The sequence below is a fragment of the Chlorocebus sabaeus genome, chromosome 1, assembly GCF_047675955.1.
Source record: "Chlorocebus sabaeus isolate Y175 chromosome 1, mChlSab1.0.hap1, whole genome shotgun sequence".
NCBI lineage: Eukaryota > Metazoa > Chordata > Mammalia > Primates > Cercopithecidae > Chlorocebus > Chlorocebus sabaeus.
The window spans coordinates 67,190,616-67,213,463 of NC_132904.1; the positions used below are offsets into that span (position 1 = coordinate 67,190,616).

At 36.6% G+C, this 22,848-nt stretch overlaps 1 protein-coding gene across 1 annotated transcript; it reads left to right on the forward strand.

Moving 5' to 3' along the window:
• Nucleotides 1–18,192: 18,192 nt before the first annotated feature.
• On the forward strand, nt 18,193–19,500 carry OR51S1 (olfactory receptor family 51 subfamily S member 1). Its single transcript, XM_008019925.3, has one exon. The coding sequence runs from the start codon at nt 18,529–18,531 to the stop codon at nt 19,498–19,500; it is 972 nt and encodes a 323-aa protein (XP_008018116.3). The 5' UTR covers nt 18,193–18,528.
• The last annotated feature ends 3,348 nt before the right edge of the window (nt 19,501–22,848 follow it).

Consider the following 22,848-nt stretch of genomic DNA (forward strand, 5'->3'; position numbering starts at 1 on the left):
CAATTATCTGCAACCAAAGACTCTGTCTGACCCATCCTCTTCCATGCTGGTCTGGTAAGTACCAGGGAGAATTTTAAGAGAACTCTGATAGCCAGGACTGGTTCTGGACACAAGTGTAAAGTGAGCAAATTTGTCCATAATGTCTGCCATCTCTATGTGGCTACACAGGTCTCTCCTTTACACCAGCATCAAATCACCTTTATACCTAAATTTCTTATGTTCCATCCCTTTAGTCATGTTAATAGGAACTAATCTGGTAATGAATACAACTTTTGTCCTTTCCCAGAAAACATTGTTCAATATTTGTAAATGTCTTATAGTGACCAAGTCCTCTCTTGTGATTTTTGAATCCATAAAATTAGGTCTATAGAAAGAAATATTCAGTAAGAGAAAGAGTTACTTGTATTTGTGGCAATCTGCCAAACATTAGAAGTAAAATAAGAATGATCTGACAGTGTGTGTGATGTGATCACAAGAAATGTGTTTATGATCTTCTGCATTTGTAATGCATATAAATGCAGGTATGTGTGCTGCATATTGAAAGGATGTTTGTGAATCTCTGACGAATATGTTTGTACGTGAAGAGATAGAAGTTACTCACTGTCTTTAGATGTGTGTTTATGGAAAAATGATTGAGTCTTGTTTTTACCAGCTTTGATTGTTTGAGGTGACAAGAGATTGGTTGACAGTACTTGCCACTCAGGATTTATAGAGATGAATACATATATCATATCATATATATGCATGTATGTATAACATCATATATACGTGTACAGGTACTTTCATGATCACATGCCATTTCATGTGAGTATATGCATATATAGACTATATATACAGAAGTGATTCTTAGAGAATAGATATTTATTTGTGTATTTATGCATCCTTGCATGTGTATATGTACTTTGTTTGAATGCCTATTAATTTGATATGGATCTGCCTCAAAAATATTTCCTTCTGAATTTAAACATTTTTTATATGTGTGTATGAGTATACATGTGTTTCTGTGTACTAATTTGGATGGGTGTGTGCATGTATATATGTCTCTTATGTGATGTTATAGACATTGCTTACTAAACATGAGTATCCTTCGTGTGTGAACAAGCATACATGAGGAAAGAGGTATGTGATTCCGGTATGCTAGTTAGGTGTGTATAACAGGGTTTTCAAAATTCTGCGATGAAGGAGGCCTATTAAATGCAAAATTCCTGTGTGGTGGCTTAACTGCCCCCACAAAAGTCACCTGTCTCAAACCTTTTCTACTTTAGCTTCTGTGAAACACACCCACTACCTGATCTGTTTTAATTACCAGTAACAATCTATGAAGTGCATGACATGCATTAAAAATCTCTGTTCTCCTGATTGTAAGCTCAGCTGCTCAGAAGCTCAATCTCTTATATACTTCAGTCAGAGAGGCAGAGACTCTAAGAGTCATAAAGAAAGGGAAGGGAGTAGAAATACGTTGGTAAGAAAGAATTCCTCTAAAGGAAGGAATAGTATTTTGGAGAAACTTATGTGAGGTATATATGAGCGGTGAATGGGGTATTTCTGAGAAAGAAATAAGAAAGCTTAGTGGAATTTCAGAAAGAAGGATCAAATCCAGGAGGAAAGTTTAGAAAAATGGAATTGTGTAACTGCAAAATAGAAGTGTAAAAGATTTGTGAATCACATTCTCTGAGACTTAATATAAATCAGGACCTGAACTTACAATCATAAATAACTAAACCTCTTTAGGAGGTAACATTCCAATAAGGAGGAAGGCAAAGGAAGAAATATTAATATTTGAGAATGGCAGGTACTCAACACTATGTGCCATAGTGTGATAGAAGGAGGTAAATATCCCATCCCAGGCTGTGTGTTTGAAAACAGGCAGTCAGGGAAAATAAAAGAAATGCCTAAGCTGAAACTTCATGATACCTATAAAGTGTTCTGATGCCGAAAGGGTGAAGAAATTCTGTTTATTAATGTATTGTTTGAAGGTTTAGAACCCAGTGACATATTCAAGAAATCACAGTTGTTCTGGGAACCTCAGGTTCATGGGTGGAAATAGGATAGAAATAGGTTAATAAGTAAAGGTTATCTAGGGGTAGAGGGTGATAAAGTTTTTATGATCGTTAAAGATATGACCTTTATTTTAAAGTAGTGGAAAAATCAGGTGATTTTAAGGAAAGACACCAAAGCCACATTACCAGATTGCAAATTAGAAATAACACTGTGGGCTCCATATGGAGGAGCAGGAAAACGTGGGTATGTGGGTACAATGCAATTAAAAGCTTCATCGAACACTACCACACTGTTGATGAGTAAAAGGGTTGAATACGAAAGAAAATTTTGAAGAGAGACAATGGAGCTTACTGAATAAACAGTTACTCATTTAATATGAGAGCCACCTTACCAAGAAACAAAATAAAGTATTGGTGTTAAAGCCAATCATTTTCAACCCCATTGCAATTCAATATTAGTCCCCCACCCCCAGTCATTACTATTTTGATCAAATCAATTTAATGCACACACTTCTAAGACTATCTCTAGGTGCTTACATACAAATGTAGCTGAGAGGTAGTACTTTTGGAAGTTTTTAAAACATATATGATACCATAAGGCACAAATCATTCTGCAACTTTATTTTAAACTCAAAAATGTTTTTATTCTTGACCGTAAGGTTATCTATCATGCATCATAATCATATATCTGATTAATAATAGTAGACATCTTCTCTCTATGAAGAAATCTATTTTTTACTCTTGAAGACCACAATCTTTCTTATGCCTTTTTATGAATATGAATGTCTCTCTGACAGATATATCAAGAGCTAGAATTGCCAAATCAAATGAATTTCTTATTTTAATAGATTGTGACAAATTGCTCTCAGCGTGGCTGCAGAATTGCAAAACCCTTACAGCCTTGATTTGAAGTTGCCTTTTAATATCTTTCCCCCACACATAATTTTATCAAATTTTATAATCTTGTCTCATTTGGTGAGTGGAGAGTGTTTCATCATTTTCAATATGTATTATTTCAGCAACCACTAAGATAGATGTTTAATATATTTGTTCATCATTTGTCTTTATTTTTATATGAATCACTGTTCATATTTTTCTAGATTTATATTAGATTGTCCAACTCCTTATTTATTATAGTTCTTTATATATTTCAAATTCCAAAGTTTAGTCAATGGTGCAAATTGCAAATATTGTCGCATTCTGTCACATTTTGTTTATTCTTCCCCTCATCTTTTAACCACATGCATGAATACCCGTTGTAATAGATGTTTTAATTTTGACATTGACACATTTATTGATATTTTCATTTATGGTTTGAACAGGTTATGTCTAGTTTTATAAAAAAGTGTTTTGATATTATAAGGTTTCCTATGTTTTCATATAAGTATAATAATCTTTTCACTTAGGTCTTGTTCCATTTAGAATTTATTTTCGATGCATACTATAAGACTGAGATCTAAATATATATATATATTTAAATATAGCAGTTTCCAAAATGTATATTTCCCCATAGATGTTAAATAATACATCTATAATTTCTGCATATCAAAAGATCTATTTTTAGATTTTCAGTTCTGTCTGGGGCAATATCACATTGTTCTAATTTCTTTAGAATTACAATGAGATTTGATAGTAATATAACGTGTTCCTTCTTGAGTCTTTTAAAAAATGCCTCAGACATTTTGGATCATTTGTAATTGCACAGAAAATTAAGAATGATATGGCCAAGTTCCAGGATAATTTTTTGAGATTTATAATGGAGTTATAGTTAATCTGTATATTAATTCTTTTCATTGAGTTTTCCCCTCTTCAACCAAGTTTTGTCGTTTTCTCCATAAAGAGATAGAAGTTTTATGTTAGCTTTTGTTCTTAAAATTTTTAGTTTGCTTGTTTGTTTCACTTCTTTGCTTAATATGAGTGTGATGGTGACCTCTAAAATTTAGTTTTCTTTTATGTTTCAGTGTTTTGAAGGACAAAAGTATTGAATTTCAGTGAATTCTTAAAATCAACTTTATACTTTATGAATTGAGCTAGTGGTGTTTTATCTAAACTATCTTCCTAACCCAGGTCGTGAACTTCCTATCCTCAATATTCTTATGAATATTAAATAGTATTAACTCTTACATTTAGGCTCATGATCCATTTTTAGTTAACGTTTGTGTATGGTATGTAATAAAGGTCTTAAGTTATCATTTTGCATATGGATATATAATTGCCTCAGTACCATTTATTGAAAAGATTATCTTTTTGCTATTTAATTGTCATGTCACCCTTGTGGCAACTCAAGAGAAGGTTAAGGCATGAATGTATGTCTAGACTCTTATTTCTTTCTCATTGGTCTGTATGCCTATCCTTATGATGATAGACACTGTCTTGACTAGTGCTGTTTTGCAGAGATTTTTGAAATTGAGTAGTGTAATTTTCCCAAATTTGGTTTTCTTTTTCAGAATTGGTTTGGCTATGATAGGTCCATAGCATTTCCTTATGAATTTTAGGATAAGTTTCTCAATTTTTACAAACAGGCCTGATGAGACTTTCCATGGGATTTTGTGGAAACTATAGATCAACTTGGAGGTAACTGGTATTTTAATTATATAAAATCTTCCAATCAATAAATATAAAGTATTTTTGATTTATTAATAATTTCTTTAATTCCTAAGCATCACTTTGTAGTTTTCAGTGTACAAATTTTGTATTCATTTTGTTTTTTCTATTTTTTGAATTTTCATAATTTTATAAATTTTTTTTAATTTTTAGATTGTTTACTTTCAACTTGTTCAACTGTACAGATATACAATTGATATTTTAATCTTTACTTTATATTCTGTGGCCTTGCTAAACTTACTGATTAGTGTTAGTAGTTTTTTGATGGATTCCTTAAAATTTTCTATATATAGGTTGATGTCATCTGTAGATAGAAATTATCTTACTTTTTCTTCCCAAACTTGAAACTTTATTTTTTTTCTTTAGTGCATTTTCTGGAATCCTTGGTATAATGTTCAATAGAAGCAGCCAGAAGAGATTATTGTTTCCTCATTCTAAATCTTAGGGAAGAAATGTTCAGTCTTTTACAGTTAAGTGCGATGTTCACTATAGGTTATTCATAGATACCTTAATCTCGTTTAAAAAGTTCTCTATTTCTATTTTATTCAGATTTTTTTCTTACAAAGATTGATAATTTATTACAAAGTAATTAAAATCAACAATAACAACAAGAAAACAAACTTCCAAAAGGTCAAAACTTTAACCCATCTACATAATCACTAAAATTTAGCACCAACTGTTAGAAGCAAAGACATAAAAGCAATTCTGTGATAAATTTCCATACACATAAATATTCACTAATTTGGAAACCTGATTAAACTATTAAAGAAATTTTTTTATTATACTTTAAGTTCTAGGGTACATGTGCACAACGTGCTGGTTAGTTACATATGTATACATGTGCCATGTTGGTGTACTGCACCCATTAACTTGTCATTTACATTAGGTATTTCTATTTCTCCTAATGTTATCCCTCCCCCCTTCCCCCATCTCATGACAGGTCCTGGTGTGTGATGTTCCCCACCCTGTGTCCAAGTGTTCTCATTGTTCAATTCCAACCTATGAGTGAGAACATGTGGTGTTTGGTTTTCTGCCCTTGCGATAGTTTGCTCACAATGATGGTTTCCAGCTTCATCCATGTCCTCAAAAAGGACATGAATTCATCCTCATTTATGACTGCATAGTATTCCATAGAGTATGTGTGCCACAATTTCTTAATCCAGTCTATCATTGATGGACATTTGGGTTGGTTCCAAGTCTTTTTTATTGTGAATAGTGCCACAATAAACATACGTGTGCACATGTCTTTAAAGCAGCATGATTTATAATCCTTTGGGTATATACCCAGGAATGGGATGGCTGGGTCAAATGGTATTTCTAGTTCTAGACCCTTGAGGAACCACTACACTGTCTTCCACAGTCTCACTAGTTTACCATCCCACTAACAGTGTAAAAGCGTTACTATTTCTCCACATCCTCTCCAGCACCTGTTGTTTCCTAACTTTTTAATGATTGCCATTTTAACTGGTGTGAGATGGTATCTCATTGTGGTTTTGATTTGCATTTCTCTGATGGCCAATGATGATGAGCATTTTCTCATGTGTCTGTTGGCTGCATAAATGCCTTCTGTTGAGGAGTGTCTGTTCCTATCCTTCGCCCACTTTTTGATGGGGTTGTTTGATTTTTTCTTGTAAGTTCTTTGTAAATTCTGGATACTAGCCCTTTGTCAGATGGGTAGATCGCAAACATGTTCTCCCATTCTGTAGGTTGCCTGTTCACTCTGGTGGTAGTTTCTTTTACTGTGCAGAAGCTCTTTAGTTTAATTAGATCCCGTTTGTCCATTTTGGCTTTTGTTGCCATTGCTTTTGGTGTTGTAGTTGTGAAGTCCTTGCCCATGCCTATGTCCTGAATGGTATTCCCTAGGTTTTCTTCTAGGGTTTTTATGGTTTTAGGTCTAACATTTACATCTTTAATGCATCTTGAATTAATTTTTATATAAGGTGTAAGAAAGGGATCCAGTTTCAGCTTTCTACATATGGCTAGCTAGTTTTCCCAGAACCATTTATTAAATAGAGAATCCTTTCCTCATTTCTTGTTTTTGTCAGGTTTGTCAAAGATCAGATGGTTATAGATGTGTGGTATTATTTCTAAGGGCTGTTGTGTTCTATTGCTCTATGTCTCTGTTTTGGTTACTGTAGCCTTTTGTTTTTTATTTATTTATTTATTTATTATTATACTTTAAGTTCTAGGGTACATGTGCATAATGTGCAGGTTTGTTACATATGTATACTTCTGCCATGTTGGTGTGCTGCACCCATCAACTCGTCAGCACCCATCAACTCATCATTTACATCAGGTATAACTCCAAGTGCAATCCATGCCCCTCCCGCCTCCCCATGATAGGCCCTGGTGTGTGATGTTCCCCTTCCCAAGTCCAAGTGATCTCATTGTTCAGTTCTCACCTATGAGTGAGAACATATGGTGTTTGGTTTTCTGTTTTTGTGATAGTTTGCTAAGAATGATGGTTTCCAGCTGCATCCATGTCCCTACAAAGGACACACACTCATCCTTTTTTATGGCTGCATAGTATTCCATGGTGTATATGTGCCACATTTTCTTAATCCAGTCTGTCACTGATGGACATTTGGGTTGATTCCAAGTCTTTGCTATTGTGAATAGTGCCGCAATAAACATACGTGTGCATGTGTCTTTATAGCAGCATGATTTAGAATCCTTTGGGTATATACCCAGTAATGGGATGGCTGGGTCATATGGTACATCTAGTTCTAGATCCTTGAGGAATCGCCATACTGTTTTCCATAATGGTTGAACTAGTTTACAATCCGACCAACAGTGTAAAAGTGTTCCTATTTCTCCACATCCTCTCCAGCACCTGTTGTTTCCTGACTTTTTAATGATCGCCATTCTAACTGGTGTGAGATGGTATCTCATTGTGGTTTTGATTTGCATTTCTCTGATGGCCAGTGATGATGAGCATTTTTTCATGTGTCTGTTGGCTGTATGCATGTCTTCTTTTGAGAAATGTCTGTTCATATCCTTTGCCCACTTTTGGATGGGGTTGTTTGTTTTTTTCTTGTAAATTTGTTTGAGTTCTTTGTAGGTTCTGGATATTAGCCCTTTGTCAGATGAGTAGATTGCAAAAATTTTCTCCCATTCTGTAGGTTTCCTGTTCACTCTGATGGTAGTTTCTTTGGCTGTGCAGAAGCTCTTTAGTTTAATGAGATCCCATTTGTCAATTTTGGCTTTTGCTGCCGTTGCTTTTGGTGTTTTAGACATGAAGTCTTTGCCCATGCCTATGTCCTGAATGGTATTACCTAGGTTTTCCTCTAGGGTTTTTATGGTATTAGGTCTAACATTTAAGTCTCTAATCCATCTTGAATTAATTTTCATATAAGGAGTAAGGAAAGGATCCAGTTTCAGCTTTCTGCTTATGGCTAGCCAATTTTCCCAGCACCATTTATTAAATAGGGAATCCTTTCCCCATTTCTTGTTTCTCTCAGGTTTGTCAAAGATCAGATGGCTGTAGATGTGTGATATTATTTCTGAGGACTCTGTTCTGTTCCATTGGTCTATATCTCTGTTTTGGTACCAGTACCATGCTGTTTTGGTGACTGTAGCCTTGTAGTATAGTTTGAAGTCAGGTAGCGTGATGCCTCCAGCTTTGTTCTTTTGACTTAGGATTATCTTGGAGATGCGGGCTCTTTTTTGGTTCCATATGAACTTTAAAGCAGTTTTTTCCAATTCTGTGAAGAAACTCATTGGTAGCTTGATGGGCATCGAATCTACAAATAACCTTGGGCAGTATGGCCATTTTCACGATATTGATTCTTCCTATCCATGAGCATAGTATGTTCTTCCATTTGTTTGTGTCCTCTTTTATTTCACTGAACAGTGGTTTGTAGTTCTCCTTGAAGAGGTCCTTTACATCCCTTGTAGGTTGGATTCCTAGATATTTTATTCTCTTTGAAGCGATTGTGAATGGAAGTTCATTCATGATTTGGCTCTCTGTTTGTCTGTTACTGGTGTATAAGAATGCTTGTGATTTTTACACATTAATTTTGTATCCTGAGACTTTGCTGAAGTTGCTTATCAGCTGAAGGAGATTTTGGGCTGAGAAATGGGATTTTCTAAATATACAATCATGTCATCTGCAAACAGGGACAATTTGACTTCTTCTTTTCCTAACTGAATCCCCTTGATTTCTTTCTCTTGCCTGATTCCCTAGCCAGAACTTCCAACACTATGTTGAATAGGAGTGGTGAGAGAGGGCATCCCTGTCTTGTGCCAGTTTTCAAAGAGAATTTTTCCAGTTTTTGCCCATTCAGTATGATATTGGCTGTGGATTTGTCATAAATAGCTCTTATTATTTTGAGGTACGTTCCATCAATACCGAATTTATTGAGCGTTTTTAGCATGAAGGGCTGTTGAATTTTGTCAAAAGCCTTTTCTGCATCTATTGAGATAATCATGTGGTTCTTGTCTTTGGTTCTGTTTATATGCTGGATTATGTTTATTGATTTGCGAATGTTGAACCAGCCTTGCATCCCAGGGATGAAGCCCACTTGATCATGGTGGATAAGCTTTTTGATGTGCTGCTGAATCCGGTTTGCCAGTATTTTATTGAGGATTTTTGGTATAGTTTGAAGTCAGGTAGTGTGATACCTCCAGCTTTTTTCTTTTGGCTTAGGATTATCTTGGCAATGCAGACTCTTTTTTTCGTTCCAAATGAACTTTAAAGGAGTCTTTTCCAATTCTATGAAGAAAGCCATTGGTAGCTTGATGGAGATGGCATTGAATCTATAAATTATCTTGGGCAGTATGGCCATTTTCACGATATTAATTCTTCCCATCCATGAACACGGAATGTTCTTCCATTGGTTTGTGTTCTCTTTTATTTTGTTGAGCAGTGGTTTTTAGTTCTCCTTGAAGAGGTCATTCACATCCCTTGTAAGTAGGATTCTGAGGTATTTTATTCTCTTTGAAGCAATTGTCAATGGGAGTTCACTCATGATTTGGCTCTCTATCTCTTATTAGTGTATAGGAATGGTTGTGATTTTTGAACATTGATTTTATATCTTGAGACTTTGCTGAAGTTGCTTATCAGCTTATGGAGATTTGGGGCTGAGACAATAAGGTTTTCTAAATATACAATCATGTCATCTACAAACAGAGGCAATTTGACTTCCTCTTTTCCTAATTGAATACCCTTTATTTCTTTCTCTTGCCTGATTGCCCTAGCCAGAACTTCCAACACCATGTTGAATAGGAGTGGTGAGAGAGGTCATCCCTGTCTTGTGCCAGTTTTCAAAGGGAATCTTCCAGTTTTTCCCATTCAGTATGTTATTGGTTGTGGGTTTGTCATAAATAGTTCTTATTATTTTGAGATACCTCCCATCGATACCAAATTTATTGAGAGTTTGTAGCATGAATGACTGTGGAATTTGGTCAAAGACATTTTCTGCATCTATTGAGATAATTATGTAGTTTTTGTCTTTGGTTATGTTTATATGATGGATTATGTTTATTGACTAGTGTATGTTGAACCAGCTTTTCATCCCAGGGATGAAGCCAAATCGATCGTGGGGGATAAGCTTTTTGATGTGCTGCTGAATTTGGTTTGTCAGTATTTTATTGAGGATTTTTGCATCAATGTTCACCAGGGATATTGGTCTGAAATTCTCTTTTTTGTTGTGTCCCTGCCTGGCCTTGGTATAGGGATGATGCTGGCCTCATAAAATTAGTTAAGGAGGATTCCCTCTTTTTCTATTGATTGGAATAGTTTCAGAAGGAATGGTAGCAGCTCCTCTTTGTACCTCTGGTAGAATTCGGCTATGAATCCGTCTGGTCATGGACTTTTTTTTTGGTTAGTAGGCTATTAATTATTGCCTCAATTTCAGAGCCTGTTATTGGTCTATTCAGGAATTCAACTTCTTCCTGGTTGAGTCTTGGGAGGGTGTATGTGTCCAGGAATTTATCCATTTCTTCTAGATTTTCTAGTTTATTTGCATAGAGGTGTTTACAGTATTCTATGATGGTAGTTTGTATTTCTGTGGAATTGGTGGTGATTTCTCCTTTATCATTTTTTATTGCATCTACTTGATTTTTCTCTCATTTCTTCTTTATTAGTCTTGCTAGTGGTCTATCAATTTTGTTAATCTTTTCAAAAAAGCAGCTCCAGGATGCATTGATATTTTGGAGGGTTTTTTGTGTCTCTATCTCCTTCAGTTCTGCCCTGATCTTAGTTATTTCTTGCCTTCTGCTAGCTTTTGAATGCGTTTGCTGTTGCTTCTCTAGCTCTTTTAATTGTGATGTTAGGGTGTCGATTTTAGATATTTCTGGCTTTTTCTTGCAGGCATTTAGTGCTATAAATTTTCCTCTACACACTGCTTTAAATGTGTCCCAGATATTCTGGTGTGTTGTGTCTTTGTTCTCACTGGTTTCAAAGAACATCTTTATTTCTGCCTTCATTTCATTGTGTACCCTGTAGTCATTTAGGAGCAGGTTGTTCAGTTTTCATGTAGTTGTGTGGTTTTTCAGTGAGTTTCTTAATCCTGAGTTCTAATTTGATTGCACTGTGATCTGAGAGACAGTTTGTTATAGTCTCTGTTCTTTTACATTTGCTGAGGAGTGCTTTCATTCCAACTGTGTGGTCAGTTTTGGAATAAGTGCGATGTGGTGCCTAGAAGAATGTGTATTCTGTTGATTTGGGGTGGAGAGTTCTGTAGATGTGTGTTAGGTCTGCTTGGTGCAGAGCTGAGTTCAAGTTCTCGATAACCTTGTTAACCTTCTGTCTCATTGATCTGTCTAATGTTGACAGTGGGGTGTTAAAGTCTCCCATAATTATTGTGTGGGAGTCTAAGTTTCTTTGTAGGTCTCTAAGGACTTTCTTTATGAATCTGTGTGCTTCTGATCTTTGTTGGTATAAAGTTTGTTTTTATCAGAGACTACTAGTATTGCAACCCCTGCTTTTTTTTTGTTTTTGTTTTTCATTTTATTGGTAGATCTTCCTCCATCCCTCTATTTTGAGCCTATGTGTGTCTCTGCATGTGAGATGGGTCTCCTGAATACAGCACACTGATGTATCTTAACTTTTTATCCAATTTGCCAGTCTGTGTCTTTTAATTGGAGCATTTAGCCCATCTACATTTAAGGTTAATATTGTTATGTGTGAATTTGATCCTATCATTATGATGTTAGCTGGTTATTTTGCTCATTAGTTGAGGCAGTTTCTTCCTAGCATCGATGGTCTTTATAATTTGGCATGTTTTTGCATTGGCTGCTACCGGTTGTCCTTTCCATGTTTAGTGCTTCCTTCAGGAGCTTCTGTAAGGCAGGCCTGGTGGTGACAAAATCTCTAAGCATTTGCTTGTCTGTAAAGGATTTTATTTCTCCTTCACTTATGAATCTTAGTTTGGCAGGATATGAAATTTGGAGTTGAAAATTGTTTTCTTTAAGAATGTTGAATATAGGCCTCCACTGTCTTCTGGTTTGTAGAGTTTGTGCCAAGAGATCCACTGTTAGCCTGGTGGGCTTCCCTTTGTGGGTAACCCAACCTTTCTCTCTGGCTACCTTTAACATTTTTCCCTTCATTTCAACTTTGGAGAATCTGACAATTATGTGTCTTGTAGTTGTTCTTCTCGAAGAGTATCTTTGTGGCATTCTCTGTATTTCCTGAATTTGAATGTTGGCCTGCCTTGCTAGGTTGTGGAAGTTCTCCTGGATAATATTCTGAAGAGTGTTTTCCAACTTGGTTCCATTCTCCCCATCACTTTCAGGTACACCAATCAGATGTAGATTTGGTCTTTTCACATAGTCCCATATTTCTTGGAGGCCTTGTTTGTTTCTTTTTATTCTTTTTTCTCTAAACTTCCCTTCTTGCTTCATTTCATTCATTTGATCTTCAATCATTGATACCCCTTCTTCCACTTGATCAAATCGGCCACTGAAGCTTATGCATGTATCAGAAGTTCTTGTGCCATGGTTTTCAGCTCATTTCAGGTCATTTAAGGTCTTCTCTACACTGTTTATTCTAGTAAGCCATTCATCTAATCTTTTTTCAAGGTTTTTAGCATCTTTGTGATTGGTTTGAACATCCTCCTTTAGCTCAGAGAAGTTTGTTATTACTGATCTTCTGAGGCCTACTTCTGATAGCTCATCAAAATCCTTCTATGTCTAGCTTTGTTGGATTGCTAGCAAGGAGCTGTGTTCCTTTGGAGGAGAAGAGGCACACCGATTTTTAGAATTTTCAGCTTTTCTGCTCTGTTTTCTCCCCATCTTTGTGGTTTTATCTATCTTTGGTCTTTGATGATGGTGACCTAGAGATGGGGTTTTGGTATGGATGCCCTTTATGTTTGTTAGTTTTCCTTTTAACCATCAAGACCCTCAGTTGCATGTCTGTTGGAGTTTGCTGAAGGTTCACTCCAGACCCTGTTTGCCTGGGTATCACCAGCGGAGACTGCAGAGCAGCAAATATTGCAGAACAGCAAATGTTGCTGCTTGATCCTTCCTCTGGAAACTTAGTCTCAGAGAAGCACCCAGCTGTATCAGGTGTTGGTTGGCCCCTCCTGGGAGGTTAGGCTACTTAGGGGTCAGGTACCCACTTGAGGAGGCAGTCTGTTCATTCTCAGATCTCAAACTGCATGCTGGGAGAACCATGACTCTCTTCAAAGCCATGAAATAGGGACGTTTAAGTCTACAGAAATTTCTGCTGTCTTTTGTTCAGCTATGCCCTGTCTCCAGAAGTGGATTCTATAGAGGCAGGCAGGCCTCCTTGAGCTGAGGTGAGTTCCAACCAGTTTGAGCTCCCAGGTCACTTTGTTTACCTACTCAAGCCTCAGCAATGGCAGACACCCCTCCCCCAGCCTTGCTGCTGCCTTGCAGTTTGATCTCAGACTGCTGTGCTAGCAGTGAGCAAGGCTCCGTGGGTGTGGGACCCTCCGAGTCAGGCATGGGATATAATGTCCTGGTGTGCCATTTGCTAAAATCATTGGAAAAGCGATGTATTAGGGTGGGAGTGTCCCGATTTTCCAGGTACCATCTATCACAGCTTCCCTTGGCTAAGAAAGGGAATTCCCCAACCCCTTGCACTTCCCAGTGTGAAGCCATGCCCCACACTGCTTCAGCTCACACTCCGTATGCTGCACCCACTGTCCAACAAGCCCCAGTGAGATGAATTTGGTACCTCAGTTGGAAATGCAGAAATCACCCATCTTCTCTGTCACTCATGCTGGGAGCTGTAGACTGGAGCTGTTCCTATTCTGCCATCTTGGAACCCTCCTTATTCAGAGTTTTTATCATGAGTAAGTACACGGTTTGACACATGATTTTCTGTGCCTATTGAGATGACCAAGCAATTTTTGTCCTTTTTTCTAATGTTTATTACATTAGTTGATGTTGAAATACAAAACCAACTCCGCACTTAGGCATAAATTCCACAAAACCACAGTGCAGAATTTTTTTATATGTAGCCAAATTTAATTTGCTAATATTAAGAATTCATATGTCTATTTACTTGAGGAAAATTTGTCAGTGCTATGTTTTTTGTTATGATTTGGCTTTAGAATCAAGATTACACTCTACTTCTGGATTGAGTAGGATTTTATAAAATCCTTCTCTATTTTTAAAGCATTAGTGATTATTTCTTCTTTTAATATGTGATCTAATTCACCCATGAAATCATCTGGACTTCAGCATTTTTTAGTAGGAAGAGTTTTAATTAGTAATTGACTTTATTTGTTATAGGTCTGTTTAGAATTGCTATTTCTTCTCGAGTCAGTTTTATAATTTTTAGTTTTCTAGGATTTAAAAAAATTTCAGCTAATTGTCTAATAGTGTTATCCCACATTGCATTCCTGATTTTGGTAATTTGCATCTTTTATTTTCTTTTTAAGGCTTGCTAAAGGTTTTTAATTTCTTAATCTTTAGTTATGTCACCTGTACTTATTTTGTTTTTTAATTTTATTCCATTATTTTCAGCTTTATTAAAGTATAATTGACAATTTGAAATTGTCTATATTCAAGGTGTACAATATGATGTTTTGATATATGTATACCTTGTGAAATATTGACCACAATCAAGCCAATTAACATATTTATTACCTCACACAGTTACCATTGTATGTGTGTGTGTACATGTTTGTGTGTGTGTGTGTGTGTGTGTGTGTCCAGAGGATACATAAGAGGTTCCCCTTGGCAAATTTTAAGTATACAATATATTATTGTTACCTATAATTGTCATGCTGTACATTAAGCCTCTAACACTTACACATCTTATAACTGTAAGTTTGTATCCTTTGACTCACATTTCCCTATTTCCCCTACAACCCCTCAAACCCTGATAATCACCCTTCTGTTTTGTTTCTATGAGTTTGACTTTGTTAGAGTTCACACAAAACAGGTCATGCAGCATTTTCCTTACTGTGTCTGGCTTATTTCACTTGGCATAATGTCATCCATATTTATCCATGCTGTTGCAAATCACAGGTTGTTCTTTTTTAAGGCTGAATATTATATATATCACAATTTTTAACCTCTTCATACATCGATGAACACTTAAGTTGTTTCCATATCTTGGCTATTATGAATAATGCTTCAGTGAACATAGGAGTGAAGGTATCTCTTTGAGATCATGGTTTTATTTCCATTGAATACATATCCAGAAGTGGGAATGCTGACTAATATAGTGGTTTTATTTTCAATTTTTTGAAGAACTTTCATGCTATTCTTCATAATGGGTGTACAAATTTCTACTCCTACCAAAAATGTACAAGGGGTCCCTTTTCTCCACATTCTCAACAACACTTGTTTAGTTTGGGTATTGATTGTTCTTTGTTTTGTAAATACTTAAAGAGGCTTAGGTTATTGATTTGAGAAATGAACACAGTCTGTATATGACTATTTTAAAAATTATTAAAGCTTATTTTGCCTCCCAGCCTGCAGTTCTTCACACAGAAAATCCTATATATGTGCTTGGAAAGAATACACAGTCTGCTATTTTGGAGAGTATTATATAAATGTCGTTTCTGATTCAGAGTGTTTTTCAAAAGATTTCTATTTCCTTGTATATTTTTCCAATTGTTCTATCAATTATTGAGTTTGGAATATTAAAATCTTCAACTATTATTGATAAATTGCTTATCTCACTCTTTAATTTTGCCAGTTTTGATTCATGTATTTTAGGATCTAGTGTTCTTTATATATGCATTTATGATTGTTATATGATATTGGTATAGCCACTCCATCTCTCATGTGTTTTTGTGGGATATATAATTTTCTACCTTCTTACTTTCAACTATTTACTCCTTTGAATCTATGGTATGTCTTTTGTATACAGAATATAGTTATAACTTGCTTTTTTATTCTACATAACAATGTGCCTTTTATGACGCATGTTTAGTCTATTCACTTTGCGATTACTGACATGGTTGAAATTTCACCTGTCATTTTGCTATTTGTTTTCTGTTAGTCTTGTGCCCTTTTTTTTGCTCCACTGTTTTTTCATTGCATTCATTTGTTTAAATGTTTTTGGCAAACCATTTCAATTCATCTCTTGATTTTTTTACTGTTTTATTAGCAGTTGTTCTATAAATTACAATATGCACATTACTATATAATTTACTTCAGAATAATATTAACTTAATTCCAGTAAAATTCAAAAGTTTTGTTTTAATAAATTTTTAATTCCTCCCCCTTGTTGTGCTGTTATTATAATAGATATACATACATATACAGACACATACATATATAATATATATAATTTACTCAACAATACAGTATTATAATTATCTTTTCATCCAATTCAAACCTGTTAAGGAAATTTAGGGAAAATTAACTAAAATGTGTATCGAGTCCTTCACATTTACCCATATATTGAGTATATCCAGTACTCTTCATTTCTTCCTATAGATTCCACTTACCATCTGGTTTTATTTTTCAGCCAGAACTCTGTGTTAAATCCCCACCTAGTCTGCTGGTGGACACATTGCCCCAAAGAGGACCAGAACTTCAGGGTAGTGGAGCTGCTGGCCCTCCCTATTTCCTTGCCACCAAAATTGCCATGCTAACTGACAGAGCTCAAAATCACAGAAGCTGCCTCACGAGTGCAGGAACAAAGCTGTGGGATTTCCTTATCTGACCACTGATGATAGAGCTGGAGGCAGCGGAATGAAGCTGCCTTGCCAAAATGCCAGGCGCGTGGCTGTTATTTTCCAAAGTTCAGTAGTTTCAATAAACAAGCTTACGTCTCTAATGGATTTCCAGAGTGCCAAAATGGAAGTTATTGACAGCTTGTCAGCTTTATACCTGCTTTGTAGGGGAGAAAATGTGTTAGCCTCCTCAATCCATCACACTGGAAATGAATGTCTGTTTCTATTTATTTCTTTTTAAAAGCCTGTGGGATTAAGTTTTTGTTGCATTTATCTTTCTTTTTTAGCTTGAAAGTTATATTTTATTTTAAATGTTAATGTAATGTTTCATAACATAAGTATTTGGAATTTTTTAAATAAATGTTTAGGGTTAACTTGTATCTATATCATTACCCCAAAAACAAAACCTGGCAAGCTTTTTATTTTACTTTTCTTTAGATGCCAATTTTCATTGTCTTTTTGTCCAGAATTTCAGTGCCAATCTTTCTGGGCATTTGGGCAGGGAAGAAGCTATGACTATGGTGTGTGCCCAGTCCCTCTTGTTAAAATTATAAATAATATTTGGATATTACATGTGAGGAGAGGCTAATTCTCATGTTTTTATTTTGGGAAATTGATTAATGGTGGCGCCAACAACTGACTTAGGGAACCAAGGAGTCTTACTGGTTTTGTTATTGACATAAATTCCTCTTCACTGTTTCCTAACTGATGACTCTGACAGAGGCATTAAGATGTGTCTGTTAAGATCTGCTTTGGATTATTTGAATTTAAATTGCATGGGATATCCAAGGTGAGAAGAACCCTAGTAGGATCTGGGAACATATATTAGTAATTCATCAGTTTGTAGACTCGAGTTGATGTCATGAGAGTACATAAGACCACTTAAGAAAGAGGGCCAAGTAAAAATACCTCAAAAATATAAACATACATTTAGATAGAAGAAATAAGTTATAATGTTCAGCAGCCAAGTAGGGTGACTATAGTTAACAACAATGTATTTTATATTTCAAAATAGCTAGTAGACAGAACTTGAAATGTTCCAACATATAAAAATTATAATTACTCAAGGCGATGGATGTCCTAAATACCCTGACTTTATCATTTCACATTCTTTGCATGTAACAAAATACCACATGCACCCCCTTAAATATGTACAATTATTACATTTCAATAATTCAAATAAAAATTTTAAATACCAATGTATAAATCATAGGGACATAGCAAGGTGAACTAAAAGGCTAAATTCTGAAAAGGCAAATTTTTGAAAAAATAAAAAGCAGATCCATAGTAGCCAAAGCTCATTAAGAAATAAATCAAGCTTAGAAAAAATGAATGCCCCTTAATTTAGAAATGAAGGAGTAACTGGGGACTTAGTAAGAACAGTTAAATTGCACCAAAATGTAAATATCTTAAGGTAGTCTAGAAGTCAGACTGTCTGGGGTTGGGAAGAGAAAAAAATATGGATAAATAGACTGTCTCCTTAAGTGTTTTTCATAAAGGAAGGAAAGAAAATAGGATAACCCTACAGGGAGAGACAAGGTCAAAAAGATGAGAAAAAATTTAGGAAAAGAAACACAGCCACAGAGCTATGAGGACAGCTGTAGGAAAACCTCAAACGCAAGGAATGAATGCTGCATATACTATTAGGATGGGTGTGTGCATAGGGAGGAAATGTGTATTTGTGTATGTGTGTGTGTGTGCATGAGTCGGGGAGTAAGATGCAGGTTATTTTGAAAAGTTTTATGCAAATTTGGCACACGATTAAGTAAACCTTTCTAATTATTTTTCAGGTTCCAGAGTTCAACGTGGAATTCTGAACTATGTCAACATTACTAACTCAGACAGCCCCCAATAGCAGCACTTCAATGGCCCCCACCTTCTTGCTTGTGGGCATGCCAGGCCTATCAGGTGTACCCTCCTGGTGGACGATGCCCCTCATTGCTGTCTACCTTCTCTCTGCACTGGGAAATGGTACCATCCTCTGGATCATTGCCTTGGAGCCTGCCCTGCACCGCCCAATGCACTTCTTCCTCTTCTTGCTTAGTGTGTCTGATATTGGCTTGGTTACCACCCTGACGCCCACACTGCTGGGCCTTGCCCTTGCTGGTGTTCACACTGTCCCTGCCTCAGTCTGCCTTCTACAGATGTTTTTTGTCCATGTCTTCTCTGTCATGGAGTCCTCTGTCTTGCTTGCCATGTCCATTGATCGGGCACTGGCCATCTGCCGACCTCTCCACTACTCAGCTCTCCTCACCAATGGTGTAATTAGCAAAATCAGCGTGGCCATTGCTTTTAGATGCCTGGGTCTCCATCTGCCCCTGCCATTTCTGCTGGCCTGCATGCCCTACTGCTGCCCACAGGTCCTAACCCATTCTTATTGCTTGCATCCAGATGTGGCTCGTTTGGCCTGCCCAGGAGCTTGGGGTGCAGCCTATAGCCTATTTGTGGTTCTTTCAGTCATGGGTTTGGACCCCCTGCTGATTTTCTTTTCCTATGGCCTGATTGGCAAGGTGTTGCAAGGTGTGGAGTCCAGGGAAGATCGCTGGAAGGCTGGTCAAACCTGTGCTGCCCACCTTTCTGCCGTGCTCCTCTTCTATATTCCTATGATCCTCCTGGCACTGATTAGCCATCTTGAGCTGCCAATCACTCAGCATACCCATACTCTTCTCTCCTATGTCCATTTCCTTCTTCCTCCATTGATAAACCCTATTCTCTATAGTGTCAAGATGAAGGAGATTAGAGAAAGAATACTCTATAGGTTGCAGCCCAGGAAGATGGGTTGTGCTCAGTGAGAAGGATGCCCCTCCATGTTTGCTGGTACAGGGCTCCTGATACTAAAGTTTCTGTGAGAACTCAGTTCACCAAGCATGAAATGATCATTCACGTACTCATAAGTGCATATACACGGATGTGGCTTCCTATCCCTGGAAGTATGCCTGTGTATATTGATGAAAGCTTACAATCCCCAGACAATGAATGTGATCCACCCACTGGTACATTATATATCAATGACACAGGAAGGGCCAGAGTCCAGATCTTGTCACAACCATCCAAGTGTGTGCCTGTTGTTATTTTATTGTTGTTAATCCTGTCACTATATCTATATTTTAATACGGATAAATCTAGAAGAGTTAATCATCTACATAGCAAAGGAAAAATAAGACAGAAACATTCTTCTCAACTAGATAGATCTTCCATTGGTATTGTACCTCCTTAAGAAGTAAGAATTCTGACCAATCCTTAGGAATTAGATAAATGAGGAAAATGCAAGTAAGTCTCTCATTTAGATTCTTCACACCAAGAGGTAGGTTATTTAACTCTGATCAGGCCAGGAAAAAAAAGAGGGAATATAATTTTTTTAATTCTTCACTTAGTTTTCAAAATGTTAGTATATTTTTTGAATATATATGTATATTGAATGTTCTCAACAAAAAGAAATGAGAAATGTTTGAGACTATGAATATGCTAATTACCCCAATCTGATCACTATACATGACATGCATCAAAACATCACTATGAATATGCATAATTATTGTCAATTCAAAGTGAAATTTAATTTAATTTCTAAAATTTTTGCATATTTCAGAAAAAATAGAATAAATAAGAATAATTTTAAATTATATCTCCCAAACTTAACTATAATTATCTGTTTAGTGAGCACTTATAATGTTTTATATAAATAGAATCTTACAAGGGCATTTAGAATTATTGGTCTCAATTCTTTACTTCCTAGTAGCAGTAGTATACATTCACACCCACATCAGGAGGAACAAAGTGGACGAATCGTATTTACCATCACTCTCCCTTTAGACACATGATTTTCTCTGGCCACTGTGGTCCTCATGACTTGTTTTGGTCAATAGGATGTTAGTGGATGTGATAAAAGCAAGAGCTTCAGTGTGATTTTGCTGCAAGGTTTGATTTCTTGTACTAGGGTAGTGCTTCCCTAGTAGGTACTTCCCCTTGAATCTGGTTTCCAGAAGGAGATACATGGTGCAAACCTGAGCCAAATTCAGAGCCTGGAGCCAGACCCTGGTGCCTGGAGAACTGAAGCAAAGCCAGGAAGTCAAAGCAGCCCAAATGAAGAGGGTCTCTGACAAATAAGATAAATTTAAATGGGGATAAATTAGAGCCAGCTACATAAATTTGCATAAGTAAAGAGGAGCCAAATGTTAATAGCCACCACAATGGGGAAAGTGCCTCCTGAGTATTTCAGACCTTCACTGCAGCCCCTCCCACTACAGGCTTGGAGGCCAAGGAGGGAAAAATGATTTTGTGAGCCAGGTCCAGGGCCCTGTTGATCTGTGCATCCTTGAGACATGGCATCCTGTGTCCCAGCCACTCCAGCTCCAGCCATTGCTAAGAGGAGCCAAGGTAGAGCTTGGACTGTTCCTTCAGAGGGTGCAGGTCCCAAGTCATAGCAGCTTCCATGTGGTATTGGGCTGTGGGTATACAGAAGGCAAGAGTTTAGGTTTGGGAGCCTCTACCTAGGTTGCAGAGGATGTATGGAAAAGCCTGGATGTCCAGGCAGAAGTCTGCTGCAGGGTGGGTGTCCCAGCCCAAATCTCATGCTGAATTGTAACTCCCAATGTGGAGAGAGGACCTGGTGGGAGATGATTAAATCATGCTTTTCTCATGACAGTGAGTAACTTCTCATGCTATCTGATGATTTAAAAGTGTGTGGTACTTCCCTTTTCACTCTCTGTCTCTCCTGTCACCATGCGAAGACATGATTGCTTCCTCTTCACCTTCCACCATGATTGTAAGTTTCTTGAGGCCTCCACAGCCATGCCTCTTGTACAGTCTGTGGAACTGTGAGACAATTAAACATCTTTAATTTATAAACCACCCAGTTTCAGATAATTCTTTATAGCAATGTAAGCTTGAACTAATACGAGGATTTCAAATACTATTTTATAACCCATTAATTTAACCTAATAACAACTTAACACTCTTTGTCTAAACAAGCTAAAAGAAAACCAATAAAAACTGCACCTTAATTTTGTTTCCCCTGCATTTTAATTTTTTTTCTATTTATGCCTTATTGTACTGTCTATGTCTTGAAAAGTTGATGTAGCTATTATTTTTTATTTATTTATTTTTAGACATGCTACTTGGCATAAGAGTAGTTTACACACCACAGTTATAGTGTTATAATATTCTGTGTTTTTCTATGTACTCATTATTGCCAGTGAGTTTTGTATTACTACCTTGAAGTGATTATTGCTCATTAATGTCCTGTTCTTTCAGATTGAATAACTCCCTTTAGCATTTCTTTTCGCGTGTGTGTGTGACAGTTTTACTCTTGTTGCCCAGGCTGCAGTGCAATGGCATGATCTTGGCTCACCGCAACCTCCACCCTCAAGGTTCAAGTGATTCTCCTGCCTCAGCCTCCTGAGTGGTGAGATTACAGGCATGCACCACCATGCATGGCTAATTTTTGTATTTTTAGTAGAGATGGGATTTCTCCATGTTGGTCAGGCTGGTCTCAAACTCCCAACCTCAGGTGATCCGCCCACCTCGGCCTCCCAAAGTGCTGGGATTACAGATGTGAGTCACCATGCCTGGCCTAGCATTTCTTATAGAACAGGTCTGGTGTTGAGGAAATCTCTCAACCTTTATTTGACTAGGAAAGTCTTTATTTCTTCTTCATGTTTTAAGGATATTTTCACTGGATATATTATTCTTGGGTAAAACAACTCTTCCTTCAGCACTTTAATTATGTTATGTCACTCTCTCTTGGCCTGTAAGTTTCAAGTGAGAAGTCTGCTGTCAGATATGTTGGTTTCTTTTCTCTTGCAGCTTTTAGGATCCTTTCATTATATTTGATTTTGGGGAATTTGATTATTAAATGCCTTGAGGTGTTATTTGGGGGCTTAAATTGATTTGGTATTCTCTAATCTTCTTGTACTTATATATTGATATCTTTCTCTAGGTTTGGGAAGTTCTCTGTTATTCTTTAAATAAACTTTCTAACTCTTATCTCTTTATCTCCTCTTTAAGACCAATAACTCTTAGAATTGCCCTTTGAGGCTATTTTCTGGATCCTGTAAGTATGCTTTGTTGTTTTTTGTTCTTTTTTTTTTTTTTTTTTTTTTTTTTTTTGGTCTTCTCTGACCATGTATTTTCAAATAACCTGT